A 16,816-nucleotide genomic window follows, 5' to 3' on the forward strand; every position below is an offset into this window, starting at 1 on the left:
ACGTAGGACTATATTTTATGTCAAGACGAGCTGAAACCATGTCACCCGATGCTGTCACTCTAGTTATCATGTGGAAAATATTTACAAGGAGATGCATACACAAGCAAACATTTTCGAATATGAGCTATTTCTATCAACAGATAGTAAGCTCAGTGGTATAAAGCCCGAACTTTGTCACAATTGACATTCTCTCTCAATAGCTCGTAAGTCAAACTTCAACTGTCCTGACATACTTTCAGCCCGTGCACAACGCCTCACTGTTGCGTTTCACCTCTTTAAAGAGATTATTTTGGTTTGGATGAGGGACACCTGCATCTCAGCATCGGTCAACGCTGTTTTTTGAGCTCAAGCTCCTTCAAAACGGTGGCAGCATGCTTCCTTTCCTGTTCATTCCTCAATGTGTAGGTCTTTTCTGTTCTCGTCCTCCTTCTGACGCTTGTTTGCCCCACGGACCATTTTAAGCACCTTGGTCAGTTGTACAGTCAACGTCCGATTTTTCGAAGTGCCTAGGGGCCGGGAAAACATACGAAGAATCGGCCAGTTGGAAAAAATGAATGCATGTCTTTTACTGCCCTTCAGATCTCAAACCGCCACAGGCACATTCGGAAAAGCTCTGAAGGCCTGTCGGTACACGTATTAGGCATATAGGCACTCGTACTGTGACCGGAGATAACAGGTGCACGCGTGTATAATCAAGGAATACATACTGTGTCTCGTGGCAACAGTTGCTTCCCACGCTTGTTATGCTTCACTGCAATACTTTTGCACATGCTTCACCAAGTAACTTTTCTGTACAGAGGCGAAGCTCACTTTCGGCAACCGGCATAATTCAACGCACCGTGCTTTCTGAGCTTCGAAGCCGATTGCGAGGACCACAAAGGCGTAATCGGTGCCATTGACAACAGCGGAGAATTCTTTCTATGTAAAACACAGCACCCGATGGCAAGAAGCTTAATAGACAGTTTTAGTTTAGCGTACGCTATACCATTGCATACGCTAAAAAATAGTGGGTCATCACTACACATGTGCAGAACGCTAAACGACCCATAGCGTATAGCGTACGCATGCTATTTCTCAGATTTAGCGTTAGCGTCTTTGCGTGGTTTGCGTGAAACATGGCGGCAGTCCCGGTTGCCCGCTTAGAATTGAACTTGGCGTTGCTTTTGTAAAATGCACTTCGTTCGTAGCAAATGACTGTAAATGGCTTTCGCTTAGTCTCAGGCCGCTTCAATGACAGAGTATTATGGATAACATTGTAGTGTTTTCAAGATCGCTTCTCATTTCAAGCGAGTTGAAGCCTAACGAAAGAAACATTCGAGATGTCAGCGCCACCTATTGCTACAGTCGGGAGATAGCCGCAACGACAGCATATGGCCTCTGAGATCTGAAGATCTCGCAGGCCAAGTAAAACTGTAAAAAATATGCACTGCTTAGCATACGCTATACTATAGCGTACGCTATAAGTTGCATATGCTAAACTAAAACTGTCTAATAGCGAACGTCGAAGCAGCTTGGCCTAGCATTGCCGCAGTGGTGGCTACGGCTGCCAGTGAATCTGTGTGCGAGAGCGCCAGTTCGAGGCGGCATGGCAATCAAAATGGTAGTGGTGGTGGCTGGCTTTGATTAATGCCATTTCGGACCTGCGGTCATGGCAAGAAGTCTGGAAAATTGCACGGCGAAGGGTTCTTGCATCCAAAATTTCACATGTTCTGATCCACTGACTCTATGGGGTACATGATGGTGCCACGAAGCCGTCAGAATTATCGGGCATTATAAGAATTATTGGGAAATTCCGTCGTTGACTGTACACTGGCAACTCCTCCAGCCAACGGCAGGGTGTCAAAGACGATTCATTACAATTCCCGCATGTTACTCGAGCCAGAATTACCACGACTTTCGTTCCCTTTCAATAAAACAACAGCTAATTTTCCCTGATAGAAGCATAAATTCTCCAAGCTTTCCCCGAGTTTTTCCAGACTACTCAATATCCCCAAGAGTTCCCGGGTTTCCCGGTTGGTAGACACCTTGAGTTAGCACAGCATACCTCCCCATTCTTGTAGACCTCCGTCAAGCATGAGTGCATTATTGAACTAAATTAATGTTTAAAAGTAATACCCCTGTCAAGCGGGCAAGTTAAGTGCACTTACGGCGAGTGCACTCGGTTTTTAAGTGCACTTTCCCAAATCTTAACGTCGCAGCGGAGTGTACTCTCAGATGAGTGCACTCAAGTCAGAGTAAGTTCACGGAACGCACTTTGCTGGCCGAGTGCGTAGCCTCGCTACCAACGGTTTGAAGGAGTGCCTAGCCTCGCCACCAACGCTTTCAACGACGCAAAATGTAATGCATAGAAAAAGGACACAAAAGTTCATTTCAGTTATTGAACAGCTTTTAACAATATAATTTGTGTTTAGCGAGAAGCGAAACAGCACAATAAAGAAACGAATTTATCATGTACGCAACTAACGGCGCCAGAATGATGCGGCACTGCGGCGCCGCCATGTTCATTCAGTTAGTGTTTATTTTGGTGTGAAAGCGTGCTGACCACGATAGTTGTGCTTTGAGCCGTGTGCGTGGCATTTTGCAGTGTAGCTAAATATCGAACTCGCCGTCTTTGCTCAGATATACTCGCTCATATTCTGTTCTAGCAGGATCATGAGCAGGATCAACTGCCGCACGCCGCCGTGTTGTTTTGGATTGGCTAGGCATTCGTCTTGGCCAGCATTGACTTGCAACACACTTATAATAAAAACATCTTCGTTTTTTGTTGAGACAAATAGATGAAGTTTGTTTTTATATATAATTCTACTTAAAACAATCGCTTTTTAGCAGCTTTCTCTTGTTAATTTACATCTTTAAGAATGCGCTCTTAGTCTGTCGCCATTTTATTTTTACTGCGAGTGTGCTCTGTTTTCCCGTTAAGAAGCGCGTTGCCTAAAGTTTGACTCAAGGTCCCGAAGTGCACTCCCCGTAAGTGCACTTAACTTGCCCGCTTGACAGGGGTATTAAATGCATGAGCAAAGTACGACTTATACACAAGGTGCAGACATGACAGCTTCAGATTATTCGAAGAGGTGGCAGAGCAGTTAGCACAGCATACATCCTCATTCCTGTAGGCCCTCCGCCAAGCGCAAGTGCGCTATTGAACTAATATTTAAAGGAGTACTGACAAAAAAAATCCCCGTGGCTTTTTCTGCTTTAGTAAGTAGTTAATGACCCAGTAATCACAGCACGAAACTTCATTTACTTCAGAGCGTGACAAGTAATTATTTGCAGTCTTTTTTGTAGCGACCAGTCGAAGTTTTCGTTTCAGAGAGCAACGAGACAGGAAAAACAGGAATGTAAACAAAGTGGTCATGTGCTCGCAAAAAGCCATGACGTATACTCTGACACGCAGCCAGCGTGCGCGACCAACTTGCTGAATATTGTCCAGGCGACTGCCGCATCGGTCGGACCACCGCAGCCAATGACAGCGCCGGTAGCGTGAATGTCATGGCCACGTGGTAGACCCGGCGGGGCGGGGCCGGCGAGCGGGCGCCTCGCCGCTCTGATCATGTCTTTTTTTTTCTCTCCCTGGTGGAGACGCGGGCCTCTTTTGCTGCTGACGGCGGCACATAAATCGGCTACAATTTGTTTCTGACACGAAATAACCTCTAGAATAAAGTGACCTCGAAGAGTGCGAGTTATAAAACGTGCGAAATAGTAAGTCGTTGGCGTGATTTCTACTCGGATGCGGTAAGCGCAGACGCGCCAGCAATCGTCTGTATACGAAGCGGCTCGCCTGACTGGCGTGTTTACTCATCGCTACTAACGGCACCGGGAAAATGAACCGTATTTTCACTTAAGAGAAACATAAATGTTCAGGCATTGATTGTGCTGACGAATTTAGGCACTTTATTACGAGCTGCGGACGCATCGCAAGGACCTTGGCCCCGGATAGACGGCCGGCAAGCTAGGCCTATATCGTCTCCCGGCGATCACAAGCTCGCCTGGCGTGCTCGTTCGCTTTTGTCAGCGCCAATGAAATCAAATGTGCTGCAATTTAAGCGTGACATAACTGTGTACACGTTTTGCCGACTAACACAGGCGCTTCATTATACGAGCTGCAAGCGATCGTGTCACAAGCGCAACCGGTGTCGGATTCGATGGTACACTATATATAGCCCAGCGAGCTATGCCTGCCGGCTCCTGGCAATCGGCGGCTGTCAACGGATCCGATACTGCTAACGCGGCCTTGCGGAAACACGTCTACAGTGCTTGCATAGACGTGTTTATATTGTCATCGTTTGTTTCAAACAAGATAGCTGTGCAAATACGGTTGCTTTCACTTTCTGTTCGAAGTTACGCAGCATTCCGAACTTCCATGCAGGGGTTCTGGGCGGAGTTACCCGCCGCTCGCTTATTTGTACCATGTGTCCCGAATCGACGCATGCGGCAAGTCGCACACGACGCGTCGTACGACCGATCGCACGGAAAATTGCACCATGTGTCTCGCGCTTTAGACGTGGCCAATCACTTAGCGACTCAGATATTGCGGCCGGCGATGGCGAGGACGAACCTCAACAAAACCCTCGCATCGGCCACGATCAATGGTAAGACAACAAATCGGCGTTGAACGTTGTGGCAGCGCAGCCAAGCTGATAGTGCGGCAAATATCCCGATGGACACGACGAAAACTGCAGTTGCAGCAACACGGAGAGCGTCCCACTACAAGTACAAGAGCTAGAACAAGCAACAACAGAGGAGAAGAGCACATGTAAGCCGCATGGCAGCCAACGAAAATTCGTGACGTAGCCACATGATGTAGCATTTTCTTGGGTATTTATAATCCCGCTTGATGTCAATGTCGCGAGGTGCTCTGTTTTGCGGTTGGCTGCGCGCACACTTTAAAATTGATTTTAAATATGTTCTAAGCGATATTCGCCACTGATATTTTATAGACGATGTGTGTGTGACCAACTAAATCGATCTCACAAGTTATCTCGACATCAAATTTTTGTGTCAGTACTCCTTTAAGAGTAAAATGCGTCAGAAAATACGAGTTATGCATAAGCTGCAGACATGATAGCATCGGATTCTAAGTGGAATATATGAAAAACATAATTCTGTTATTTGGAAACTCAAACACAAAGCCTCCAGCTGTCGTTTGCTTTTGTGCAAGTAAAACCACGCATGCGGACATGAAAAATTCCGACCAACTAGAGGCTAACAGCTTTGCTGTAAAGAACTTTACTAAATGAGAAAATGTACAATCCGAAGTTACTAAAAAATTTGGCAGACTCAACTGTATTTGACATCTATGTATTGTGAAGCGTTGTGCGAATCATTCCAGCATGAGATGCCGACACGCGTTGCACTGGTGAAGCCCGAGCGTCTCGGGACGTGCACTGTCATTACTGCGGTTTTCGCAAGCGTACATTTGCGCTCCCCTAATATGGCTCGAGCTGGCACCTTCTTTGAGTGGGTGGGCCATTTTGGTGGGAAGTTTTGATGTACCCACTCGGTGAGAATCGTCACGGCACGAGGCGCCGATGCATGTCAAGCTGGTGAGGGCCAATCACCCGTGAGACGACCTCTGCCATTTTCTTATTGCGTAGTGTTTGAAGACTGCGATGGAAAACCGAAACTAAACCGAGCTGGGAGGCGATGGCAGAATACAGTGCCACGAGGGCGAAACAAGACTCACTTTGTGCTGCTTGCCGCAGGAAACAGCGGTGCATTTAGTTTATCGCCTATAAAAGCGCGCTATAACGCTTCCAACCACACTGTGCCGTGTGTGCTGTGAAAGAGATGGGCAAAGATGCTTATCACAATGGGCTTGGTGGCGATAGCTGTGCATGTGACGACCCTGCAACGAGATGGGCTTCTACTGGAAGAGAAAATCGAGTCAATACTAGCTCTTTAACGTGACACGTACGGGCGAGCACTGAGGGGAAGCTGCAGTGGGAGGCGCCTACTGCTCTCGCTTGCGAGTGCCTCACGTCTTTTCCCATTCCTCTGGGAGCTAGCAGCCAGAAAACGTATCGTAATATCGCAGTTTGGCAATGTACTGAACATTGGTACCGAAAGATAGCATTTCCTGGGAACGTATTAACTAGTAAAAAAAAGAAGCGCAACTGTTTTGGGCTATCGTGTTCTCGATCGTGAATGCTGGCGCCAAAAAATTGTCCGAAACGTGATCTTATTAACGAGGTTCGACTGTATCGACTGCACTCCCGCCTTGTTTTCTATACTGCTGTATGCAATGTTTCCAAATTCTTGCTATACCCTGCTTTCAGAGGGCAGCACCGAGGAAGCTAAGTAAGCAAAGCGCAGTTGCAAAAGCTTCTCTCCACCCATTTCACAGTGCACTTGCAGATCTGCCAACTTTCAAGTTAAGGATCAAGTTATTTATGCATTATTTAATGGGGTCAAACTCCTTCATTCGGACATATTTCGCCACACACCGGTTAATTCAGACAACTCTCGGGGCTTCGAAAATGCAGAGCACTGTAAACGTGTGACCTAAACGAGCAAAATCATTGCCAGTATCCAACCGAAATGAAGCAGCAGAGTGTGCATCACCACAGTTATCAGCAGAACGCTTTTCGTGTCTATCAGTGCCTTTATAGCTTTTATCAATGCGTTTACCATCTAGCATAACACCGCGTTTACTGTGCGTCTTCACAACTGTGTAGTCTGCATCTATGATCGCATCAATAGCGACCACAGTTATGTCCGCAGTGGTTGCGGCAAACAGTAGTTCCATCTTTGACTCTGTGCATGTGTCAGCTGCGTGCCTTCCGAACTGTGTGGTTGCCATCCGTGATTGTGTCAACAGCGCCCGTGGTTTTCTCCACAGCAATTGCGGCAAAAAGTAGTAGTTTTGTTTTGATTCTGTCCATGCTCCGGCCATGATCACGCCGATAGCAACCACAGTTTCGTCTGCAGCGCTTGTGGAAAACAATTTTGTTTTCACTGGCGCACGCGATGTCACAAACACACGTTGAAGCTCTTGAGGATGAAGAATGCCGGCTATATAATGGATGAATGATATGCTGGCGACCAGCTAATTGATGAAAAAAGTAATCTGGATGTGCGCGTGATTGTGAAAAGCGTGTCTCGGATGGAGATGTGCGCTACGGCGATGCTGCAAAGGAAGTCGCGAGGCCTTCACTGCTGCAACCGCTAGTCACCCATGAAATGACAAGAATTGCTGCTTTCGCACTGCTTTTGTGCAAAATAGGAACCGCATTTGCAGATTCATTCAGTAAAAAAAAGCGTGTTGATGTAGTAAGCATTTGTTTAGTGTTTTCTTGTTGCCCTTGACAATTTGACATTTGGTTAATTCGGACATTTTTTTCAGCCCTGTAAAATCTGAATTAACAAGGTTTTACTGTGTATATATGAAATGGAGTCTGATGATTTTTGGCGGTCCCATAAGATTTGTGACATCAATTTATCACTTATTACAGTCAGCTTCCATTAAATCGACCCTGACGGGACCAATGAAATTGATTATCTGGCGAATCAAATCAAACAAGACGGAGAAAAAATGCCCAAACAAACCACCGATTCATTTGGCAGTATTTGCTAGATTCTAACATGCTGCCGAATCAAACGCGCCCACTTTCTAGGTGTCCAAGGCAGCAAACTAACGTAGAAATGACATTAAAGCTTTTAAACAATGTAGAAATCTAATGCGCACCCGAATTTTTAGCAAACAAAATTGTTTTACAATGGCGGCTGGTTTCCTAAAGCCGTAATGGTGGGCTAGTTGGTTAGCCATGAAGAAATATGGCCGTGCTCTTTGAAACGACGACGATGACGAAAGACAACGAACAAACATGCGCATTGTCATATTAACACAGCAAGGGATTCCAATGTTTTTCAATGATTCCAATGCGAAACTATTCCAATGTTTTTATTGCAATTTCCTCACGTCAGATTTACGTAACCAACGACACAAGCATCAGGCGCTGGCCCGCAGCATTGTCTGAACAGACCAATAAAATGCTCTCCTCATTTGTAAGAGGTCACTTTTGTTTGCTTTCATACTGAATAACATTGCCTACATTGAGCTTTCTTTTTGTCTAATTGGCTGACAAGAAGTGATGAGTACGCTCAATTGGAGAGGGTTTTGATGGGGCCGAGCCAGCGCAGTGAAAACAGATAACCGGACGAGGAGGTTGGTGCTATCGTGTGCAATTGGTGAGCTTTCCCTTACTTAGCTGGCAGTGGCTGCTCGAAAACTGCGATGGCATGCAACGGAAAGCTTGAAATGGCGTTAAAACGAATCCTCAGCAAAGAAGAGTTGGCAGAGCGATGTCGTATACGTGCCAAAAGGGCTCAATAACGCTGCAATGCCACACAAAATGTTTTATTATACGCAAATAAGTCCATGCATTCCGCCAAGTGCGAGTAGGGAGTGCCTAAGTGATCAGTGGGCAGCCATCTGGTATTCCTGTCGGAAAAGGGCAGTATCCAGCTATTCAGAAAAAAAAGGTAGTTTTGTTCCGCATATTAATGCATCTTCAATGCGTACATGTGACTTTGATGTGGTTGCTTTTCATAGTTTTGTGACGTGACGTCACAAAACTACGTCGTGCAATGTCGTGACAGAGTCGAAGTGGACGCAGCCCAAGGACTTTTCGCTAATTGCAGAGGGCTAACAGTGAAAGGGCGTCGAACCAGAAATAATTATTTTTCTTTCGTTTGGTCTAATCATGCATAATCAGTGTGTACATGTCGTATCAGGTGGGAAGCTATCGCGGTTTTCACGCCGTCGCATGACAGACAGGCGAGGCAGGGGTAGTCCAAAAAGTTTTTGCCCAATCGCAGATTGCAAGGGCTGATTGCAGAATTGGAATAGAAATGTTTGGAACAGCTTTACGTTATAGCGCCCCATGTGTCATGAACACTGCGCTCGTGCTTGTTGATATTGTGTTACGTCGTTTTGAAGTGCACTGCCATATTCCACCATTCCTAAAATCAACTTTGCCTCACGGTAGTTTTAATGTCAGCTTCGCCGCAATAGATCCGTGTTATGCGGCAAAGCATGCGAACGTGTCAAAGGTGGGTTTGTGTCTGATTTCACCGTGCAGGCAACTTTCGGCCAAATTTTCTTTAAAGACAAGTAATAAAAAAGGGGGTGCACATCGTAATCTGGTAACTACTATAACCAAACATTGCGAGCTATGGTTATCCTTCGAAAATCTTTCTAGGGTAGGCCAAAAATAAGCATTTTTCAATCAGAGATGATGCGTGTTCAGTGCATTCATTGTCACCTAACTCCACCAAAACAGATGCTGCTACTAAAGGGGTCACTATCGGGGTCACCATAGGGGTCAGGCGAGTGCATGCTTACTGGCCAAGTTCCAATTATCTGGCAAAGGCTAATTCTAGGATTGACATGACGAACGTTTGGCCTCACAGAAAAGCACGGGTACCGGAGGGGATCGAATGAACCGAAAAATCGAATTAACCGGACTCGTATTAACGGAAGTCTGCCGTAACAGAAACTGCGCATCCCCAAGACTCACCATTATGGCTTCCCTCGCTGTGCGGGAAAAAGTCCAGAGGGGCAGGCCGAACATGTAGTACTTGGGTGCTCGCTCGCTGTAGGTGTCGGTGCAGCGCGTGTTGACCACACTCCCACCTGTGCGGCACGGGACAATACAGACAAGAGTGAGAATGCGCTTCAGCATTCTGGAGCAGGAAACATTTATTTTGGAGCATCTGCTCCCACATGTGGAACAGGTGGAAAGTTATCAAGAAAGCACACACGGAGAAACAAAATTTGGTTTACTGCTTTCTTTAGTTTAATCATTTCCTCATAAGAACTAGGAACACACACACACACACAAGAAAAAGATACATTTCACTATGGCACACAATATCTGCAGTGACCTGAGAAGCTGGTGAGCCTGCTTTAAAAACGTTATTTTTTATGTTTGTAGTGATAAATGGATTATTACAAACAAGAACGGTTACAATTACATTTATTAAATCTCGTACTGACCTAGGTCATGAATCAGATGCATAGTATGAATTGAGATGCACTGCACACTCTGCTCTTATTAAAGGGAACACCAAATTAGTACGCCAGCGCCGATAACAACTCCGTTCACATACAAAGGTCTGGAAAATACTTTTTTACCAATGTAATGTACAATAGAACCTTGTTGATACGTAAAAAAAAACACAAGACGGACTAGCCGTAAAAATGTACGCTCCGAAGTAAAAAACAATTTGGCACACTCAACTATACTTGACATCTACGTAATGCAAAGTGTCGCGCGGATTGCTGCAGCACAAGAGATGCGTAGCTAGTGGTGCTCCGGCGGCTCGACACAAGTTTTGTTATTTTCCTATTGCATGTTTAAGAGGGCGATCCGAAACAAACAAAATCGAGCTGGTGGGCAACACCGGATGCCGCCGAAGCAAAACGTGGTGCCCACGTCCCGACGTCAGCAGCAGGGAACGGCGACGCGTTGGATTATCGCCTACTAAAAGCGTGCAGCACACTACTGATGCCACTGTGCACCATGTGTGGTAAAACAGATAGGTGAAGATGCTTATCGCAATAGGTTTGGCGGCGATGGCTGTGAATGCCGCCTACCATGACCCCAGCTGAGATTTTCAGGCACCGGAACAAGAAACTGGGCGCAGTGATCTTCACATGAGACGGGCGGCTATGTACTGTTCTCAATTGCGCACGCCTCGCACCTTTTCTTGTTCGCATGGGCTCTAGCGGCCGGAAAACGTATACGATCTATCGCAGTCTGCAGCAGGGAATGGCGGTGCGTTTTGGTTATCGCTTATTAAAAGCGTGCGTTACGCTTCCGACGGCACCCCGCGCTGTGAAATAGATAGGCGAAGGTGCTTATCGTAATGGGATTGGTGGTGATAGCTGTGAATGCCGCGTGCGACGACCCCGGAGAAGATTTGTGGCACCGAAATGAGAAATTGAGCGTGCACCGGGGTGTTCTCCCGCGAGACAGGCGGGCGAGCATTGCGGTGAAGCTGCCGCAGAGGGCAGCTATATACTGTTCTCGATCACGTATGCCTCGCATATTTTATTGTTTACATAGGATCTAGCGGCCAGAAAATGTATCATACGATCGCAGTTTGGCAACGTACTGAACATTGGTGCCAAAGATTGTGTTTTCCGGGAACTTATGAACCGGCAAAAATTGAGCGTAACATTACTGGGTCATTTTTTGAGTTCTCAATTGCGAATGTTGCCGCCGGCAAAACGTGCATAGCAGTAATGTATCAACGAGGTTCTATTGTATCTGTCAAATAGAATTATGTGCTTGCTTCCCTCAGAAGCTGAAGAAACAGCAATATTGCCCAAAATACCAAAGGGATTTTCGTTAATAAGGGGGCCATACTGTGCTTAATGGCAATCTTCTATTGCCTAAAAAATATTGCTTTCTAGTTTTCTTCCAGAAAACAGGAGGGCTTTTCCATCTTTATGGCAGGTGATTTTTGTGGGTTATCGTCAGCTCGTTAAGGCCAATCTGCGTGACAGACAGAAGCAGGGAATGCTCGTCATGTCTCTCGGCACTGCTCCGTGCAGTCGTCAGCGTCGTAAGTGTGGAGTGCGGTCAGCGCTGAGGGTAATGGTCAGGCAAGAGTTGTCAAATCGGGAGGCCCACGACAAGTTCTCCTCAAGCACTGCAGCAGGAACAAAATACAGCTTGCTGGAATGTGTGTGCAAGTTGGCCTCCTCCAGCCAATGGCTAAGTGCCCTCCAAATGACACTACACCACATTAAGGTTACTTTGGCCGGCATACAAACCTCTCCATAGAAGTTTCATTGGGGAAAGAGAGAGAGAGAGAGAAATGAAGAAGAAGAAGAAAAGGATTAAAGGGCTCTGGCTGTACTTTTAAGTACAGTGGATCTGTGCGCAGTGTATTCGTTTTCAGCGGGCTCTTTAACAGACCAAGAGGAAAGGCTCACTAACCGGCGCTCTCCAAGGCGTAGTCTGGCAGACCGGTCTTGTCTGCGTCGTACTTCGCCAACATGTCTTTCACTACCCGAGTGACTTCGTTCACATCAGCCGTGCCAGTGGTCAATGGTGCGACGACCTGGGGCACACGTCGAGCTTCTTCCACCGCTTCTTGCGCTACCTGCAAAAATGCCGCATGAGTCAACCATCGACCTGCCAATCTTAAAATGTAAATACAAGAGAACCTCTTTCATACATTCTGGAAATAATAAAGAAAGACCATGAGAAAAAATGCACTAACCAGGAAAACGTACGATTCAAAGTCGCTCAAAAATTTGGTATATCTAACTACAGTTTACATCTATGTAATGTGAAGCATTGTACAAATCACAAATCGTTGTAGCAATCGTTGTGGGCCAGGTGGCCCAAGACGTGCGTTGTTGTTTTAGTGGCTTTGGCAAGCTTACATTTGCGCTCCTCCAATTCGGCATGGGTCTGCAGCTTCTTGGAGCGGGGCATATTGGTGGGTAGTTTTATGGGCCACTCGTCACGAATTGTTGCAGCACGAGGCAACGATGGATATGTGGATATACCACGGTGGATATTCCACAGCATGTCACACATGCTGTGGAATAGATAGGTGAAGATGCTTATTGCAATATCTTGGCGGTGGTAGCTGTGAACGTGGCATGCGACGCCCTCAGATGAGATTTGGTGGTGCTGGAATAAGAAACTTGGTGCGCGCCAGCGGTGCCAGCATTTTCATGCAAGATGGGCAGTTGAGTATGGCGAGGAAGCCGCTGATGCAAGCAGCTACCATTCCCGATCGTGCGTGCCTTGCACCTTTCCTTGTTTAGGTGGGATCTAGCGACCAGAAAACGTCTCATCCGATCGCAGTTTGGCGACGTACTGAACGTGGGTGCCTGAAGTGCGTTTTCTAGGAACACATTACCTGGCAAATGAAAAAGTAACAGCGTTGGGTAATTCTTTAGATTCTTGATCGAGAACATTGGGTGCTGAGAAATCGTTCGAAACGGAATCGTATCAACAAGGTTCTACTGAATCTACGAATTTCTGAAGATAAAAGTTCTTTCCTCCTTTTGCGAAGCTTTCTGAGAAACTTGTACAGCTTTTCTTTGTAGCATCATGCTACTTATTAGGTGGATGACAATTGTTCCCTTTCATTAAAACTTGTAGATATTTTGCAGAATTGATTTTCCGTACTCAGGGTTGTGATTTACAGGAGGCCACCCGGTTCCTACCGCGATACAGAAAGGAAAAGGGCCAAGCAGCCTTCGCCCTCACCTTGTGTGCTTCCAGTGCCGCCTCTCGTGCTTCAGAAGCCTGGCGAGCGACCGCTGCCACCTCTGCATGGAGGCTGTTGCGATGCTCGTCCAGGCGAGTGCGAAGACGGGCATCCAGGTCGGCTCCGAAGCTGCCCTCCCGTCGGTCCATCTCTTCGGTTAGCCACCGCTGCAGCCGGCTACTAGGTGCTGTTGCTGAAGTGTCGTTCATCACCTGCGTCAGAGACATTAACCAGGTGGAGGTTTGGTTAAATACCCTGCACGGAAAATATGGAGTCACGGTCTAGAAGAATAAAGGAGAAGGAAAAAAGCAGAAAAAAAAAAGATAAAGAGAAAGAGAGACATGCACAGCAGCGGACACACGGCGTCTATAAGCGTCTTTTCGGATCCATTGTTTTTAGAAAAGCCATTAGAGCATGTGCAACTTTCTGGGTCGATGACAGACAATGCAGAGCACCTAGGATCCTTGCCTCTGTCAAGGGTGGACCGTGCGGTTGGCTGAGCATTCTCTGAAGAGCCCGATGTTGGATGTCAAACCAGACGCAATGGCCGAGGAGGTGCTCGATGGCGTCCTCAGAGTTACAGTGGTTGCATGTGGGGGAGTTAGATGTTCCAGTGAGGAAAAGCATGAACTTGTGAAGGCCACACCCAGTCGAAGGCAGCACGGCAGTGTAGTGCTTTGGTGAACAACCCTTGCTACTTGAGGAGCAAGATGCCTGGGAGGCATCCTTGAATGCAATGCATCCACAACGCCCTTGAAACAATGCAATCTCTCTGAATCCTCACTGCAGCAATGAGCCGAGACAGTGAAGAAGGATTTACTGTAGTGGTGTGCGGATACCGAGTAGCAGATTTCGATTCGTTATTTCTCGAATCAAACAGCGAATCAAATCAAGGAAAAATAGCCAAATATAGATTATGAGAAAACTTTTAAAACAGTTAATGCTTACAAATTTTGGCCATATGCTCAGATAGCTCCAAGCATTGTATAACAAGAATGTAGCAGGCTACCAGAAACATAGGTACACAGAAATCAAGATACTATACAGTACGGTCTACTCTTATTAAAGGTACCCTGACCACTCTTTATCAAAGTCAAGAAATGCAGTTGAAGTTAAGATAGACTGTTTCTCAAATACCTAGCCACAAAAAGTACTTCGGTACATTCAGATGTAGTGGAGGTATTGGCAATCAAAGGTAGCGTATGATCCCAATGGCTGTACTCCTGTGCCTTCTTTAATGCCTTGCACTGCAAAGGCCACGGCAGAGTGGGGCGTGCCCACAACATTCTGCCTACTGAACATCACTGTGGTGCGCAGTTCAAATTTGATTTTGGATGTTCACGTAGGCGCCACTACTTCCAATTTTGGCACCTACGGCGTGCCAAATGTAGCCAAACATGGTTGTCCTCAGTGAGCTACAGTGTGCTCAGCCAGCAGACTCGTCGGGGCGCCCCATAGCAGCCATGGTATTTACGCTACGCAGCAGACTGCAGCTACATGAAGCTGCAGTGCTTATGCACGACGTTTGCTTTGTGCACGACAGGGCTCGAGTGTGCAATCGTGCTGAAATGATCCAGTCTGGCTGTGCTACGTGGTGCAGACCAACTTTGTCCTGCGCCAGCTCGACCGACGTATAGTAGCCACATCTAACTCGTGCATCTTGAAGTGCAATCAATAGCTCAATCTGAAGTGAAGTCCGCCATGGCGTGGCCAGGAGTGAGTGCGCGCTGGCAAGCGTGCATGTGGTGTGAACTCAAGTGCTGTATGGTTCGAGGCTAGTTGAGCGTTCAAAACTAGTAGAAATGAGCGAGACCCAGTGGCTGCGACACCGATAAGCAGGGTGGCCAAAGTTTAATTCCTACGATGGCAGCCGCACCCGAGCGTGAGCAGACGATAGTCGGCTTCTTTCGGAAGTATGTCATTATTATCGAAATTCAAAAGCAGATTCTCCCTCACTTCAGCCCTGCTTATTAAACTGCATCGGTAAATACACACAGTAATAATAAGAAGCGCACTGATCTAAACACCCTTCTTGACTGATGTCGGCGATTGGCCAGTAGCAGCAGCGTATGGGAACATGCTATATTACGAAATAAAGCGTCTAGGGAAGAGTGAGGAGCAGGGTTCTGTTTGAGAGAAAGGTGACTTTGCACTCCGCTTGTGAGATCCATGCGCTACGCACGACTGCAAAATTTGGGTGAGATGTTCACAGCAGCGTATACTATCCGCAGGCTGTGTTTTTTCACCAAGCCGGAGGAGTGGTTCAGGACCCTTTTAAAGGGAACTCCAAATTAGTACGTCAGTACTGATTACAGCTCTGTTCTAGTATACGAAGGTCTCTATAATATTTTTTAACAATAGAATATCTGCTGAATAGAATCTAGTGCTTTTTTTCCCCTACGAAGCTAAAGAATTAGTCACGTTATGTTGCAACGAGTACCACTGCGGTTCTCAGTTTAATGGTGGACCTGTGTTTTATGGCAGTCCTTTACAGCATGTACTGCTTTCCACTTTTTCTTTAAATACAGAAGGGCTTTCTCATCATTACGGCAGGTGAGATGTCGTAAGGCCAATCTGCGTGACAGATCTAAGCGCGGACAGCGCTCACGTGGCCCAATCACCGCTCGGTGCGAAGCAATTGTTTGCACTGCGCGGGTATACCGTAATCAAGGGCCCCGGCTAGTGACTTCCGAAAATATAGAATAGAAAGAAATTCTGAGGCTTTACTCAAAATAACCTCAAACTTCTTGCTGCCTTGGGAGACACAACCTGAGGACTGCAATCATGAGGGGCAAGCAGCTCTTTTAGATGGGGCCCAGGGAGTAGCCCATGCCAGTCGAGCTCTGGACCAAGGGCCCCACCCTTAGGCAGCCTTTTCCTTTCCATTACATTTTTCTCTTCTTCGATAAAGTTTTCCACATACAAAAGCACGTGCCGAAACCATGATTTGATTATGAAGCACACTGTGGTGAGGGACTCTGGATTAATTCTGACCACCTGGGGTTCTTCAATGTGCACCCAATGCGTGGTACCCCGGGTGTTTTTGCATTTCACCCCAACCGAAATGCGGTGGCCGCTAGGCTGGGATTCGATCCTATGCCCTCGTGCTTAGTAGCACAACTACATAGCCACCGCGCCACCACCGCAGGCTATCGAATATTATAAAAAATCAAATAATAGTAGACATTCAATTTGTAAATCAAATTGTTTGAACGTTCCCTGTTCGATTCGTGATATCCACGTATTCGCACACCCCTAGTTTAATGAAAGGGAAAGAGGAGAGTTTGGCTGGAGTAGCGTGCCTCTGGCTGGCAACTTTGTGTGAGCACTTTTTTAATGTCACCCTGTTTCTGATGAAGACAAGCAAAGCTGATCCGGAAATTTCCCTTTCACCAAGTGAGAGCACAGCAGAAGGGTCTTGTAAGGTTCGCGTGTATCCCCGCTGGCGTCTCATTTGATTGATGGAGTTAAACACTCCAGTGTGACATAAGGGCTATTTGAAGGGTGCTGCAGTGGTTAGAGGACTTGCTTTGAAATAATTTTAAGATTACATAGGTTAAAATCTGTGATTCAATGC

The 16,816-nt window shown here is 46.6% G+C and overlaps 1 protein-coding gene across 1 annotated transcript in view; it reads right to left on the reverse strand.

The window, feature by feature from the left end:
• The window catches only part of LOC126538835 (uncharacterized), a 95,754-nt gene that overhangs the window by 16,369 nt on the left and 62,569 nt on the right, over positions 1 to 16,816 (reverse strand). Inside the window, exons 11-13 of the mRNA XM_050185554.2 lie at positions 13,239 to 13,451; positions 11,949 to 12,114; positions 9,519 to 9,634 (exon numbers count right to left, since the gene is read on the reverse strand). Coding sequence (XP_050041511.1) covers positions 9,519 to 9,634; positions 11,949 to 12,114; positions 13,239 to 13,451 — 495 coding nt within the window. The remainder of the gene's footprint in view (positions 1 to 9,518; positions 9,635 to 11,948; positions 12,115 to 13,238; positions 13,452 to 16,816) is intronic.

This window comes from Dermacentor andersoni, chromosome 8 (genome assembly GCF_023375885.2).
Source record: "Dermacentor andersoni chromosome 8, qqDerAnde1_hic_scaffold, whole genome shotgun sequence".
Taxonomy (NCBI): domain Eukaryota; kingdom Metazoa; phylum Arthropoda; class Arachnida; order Ixodida; family Ixodidae; genus Dermacentor; species Dermacentor andersoni.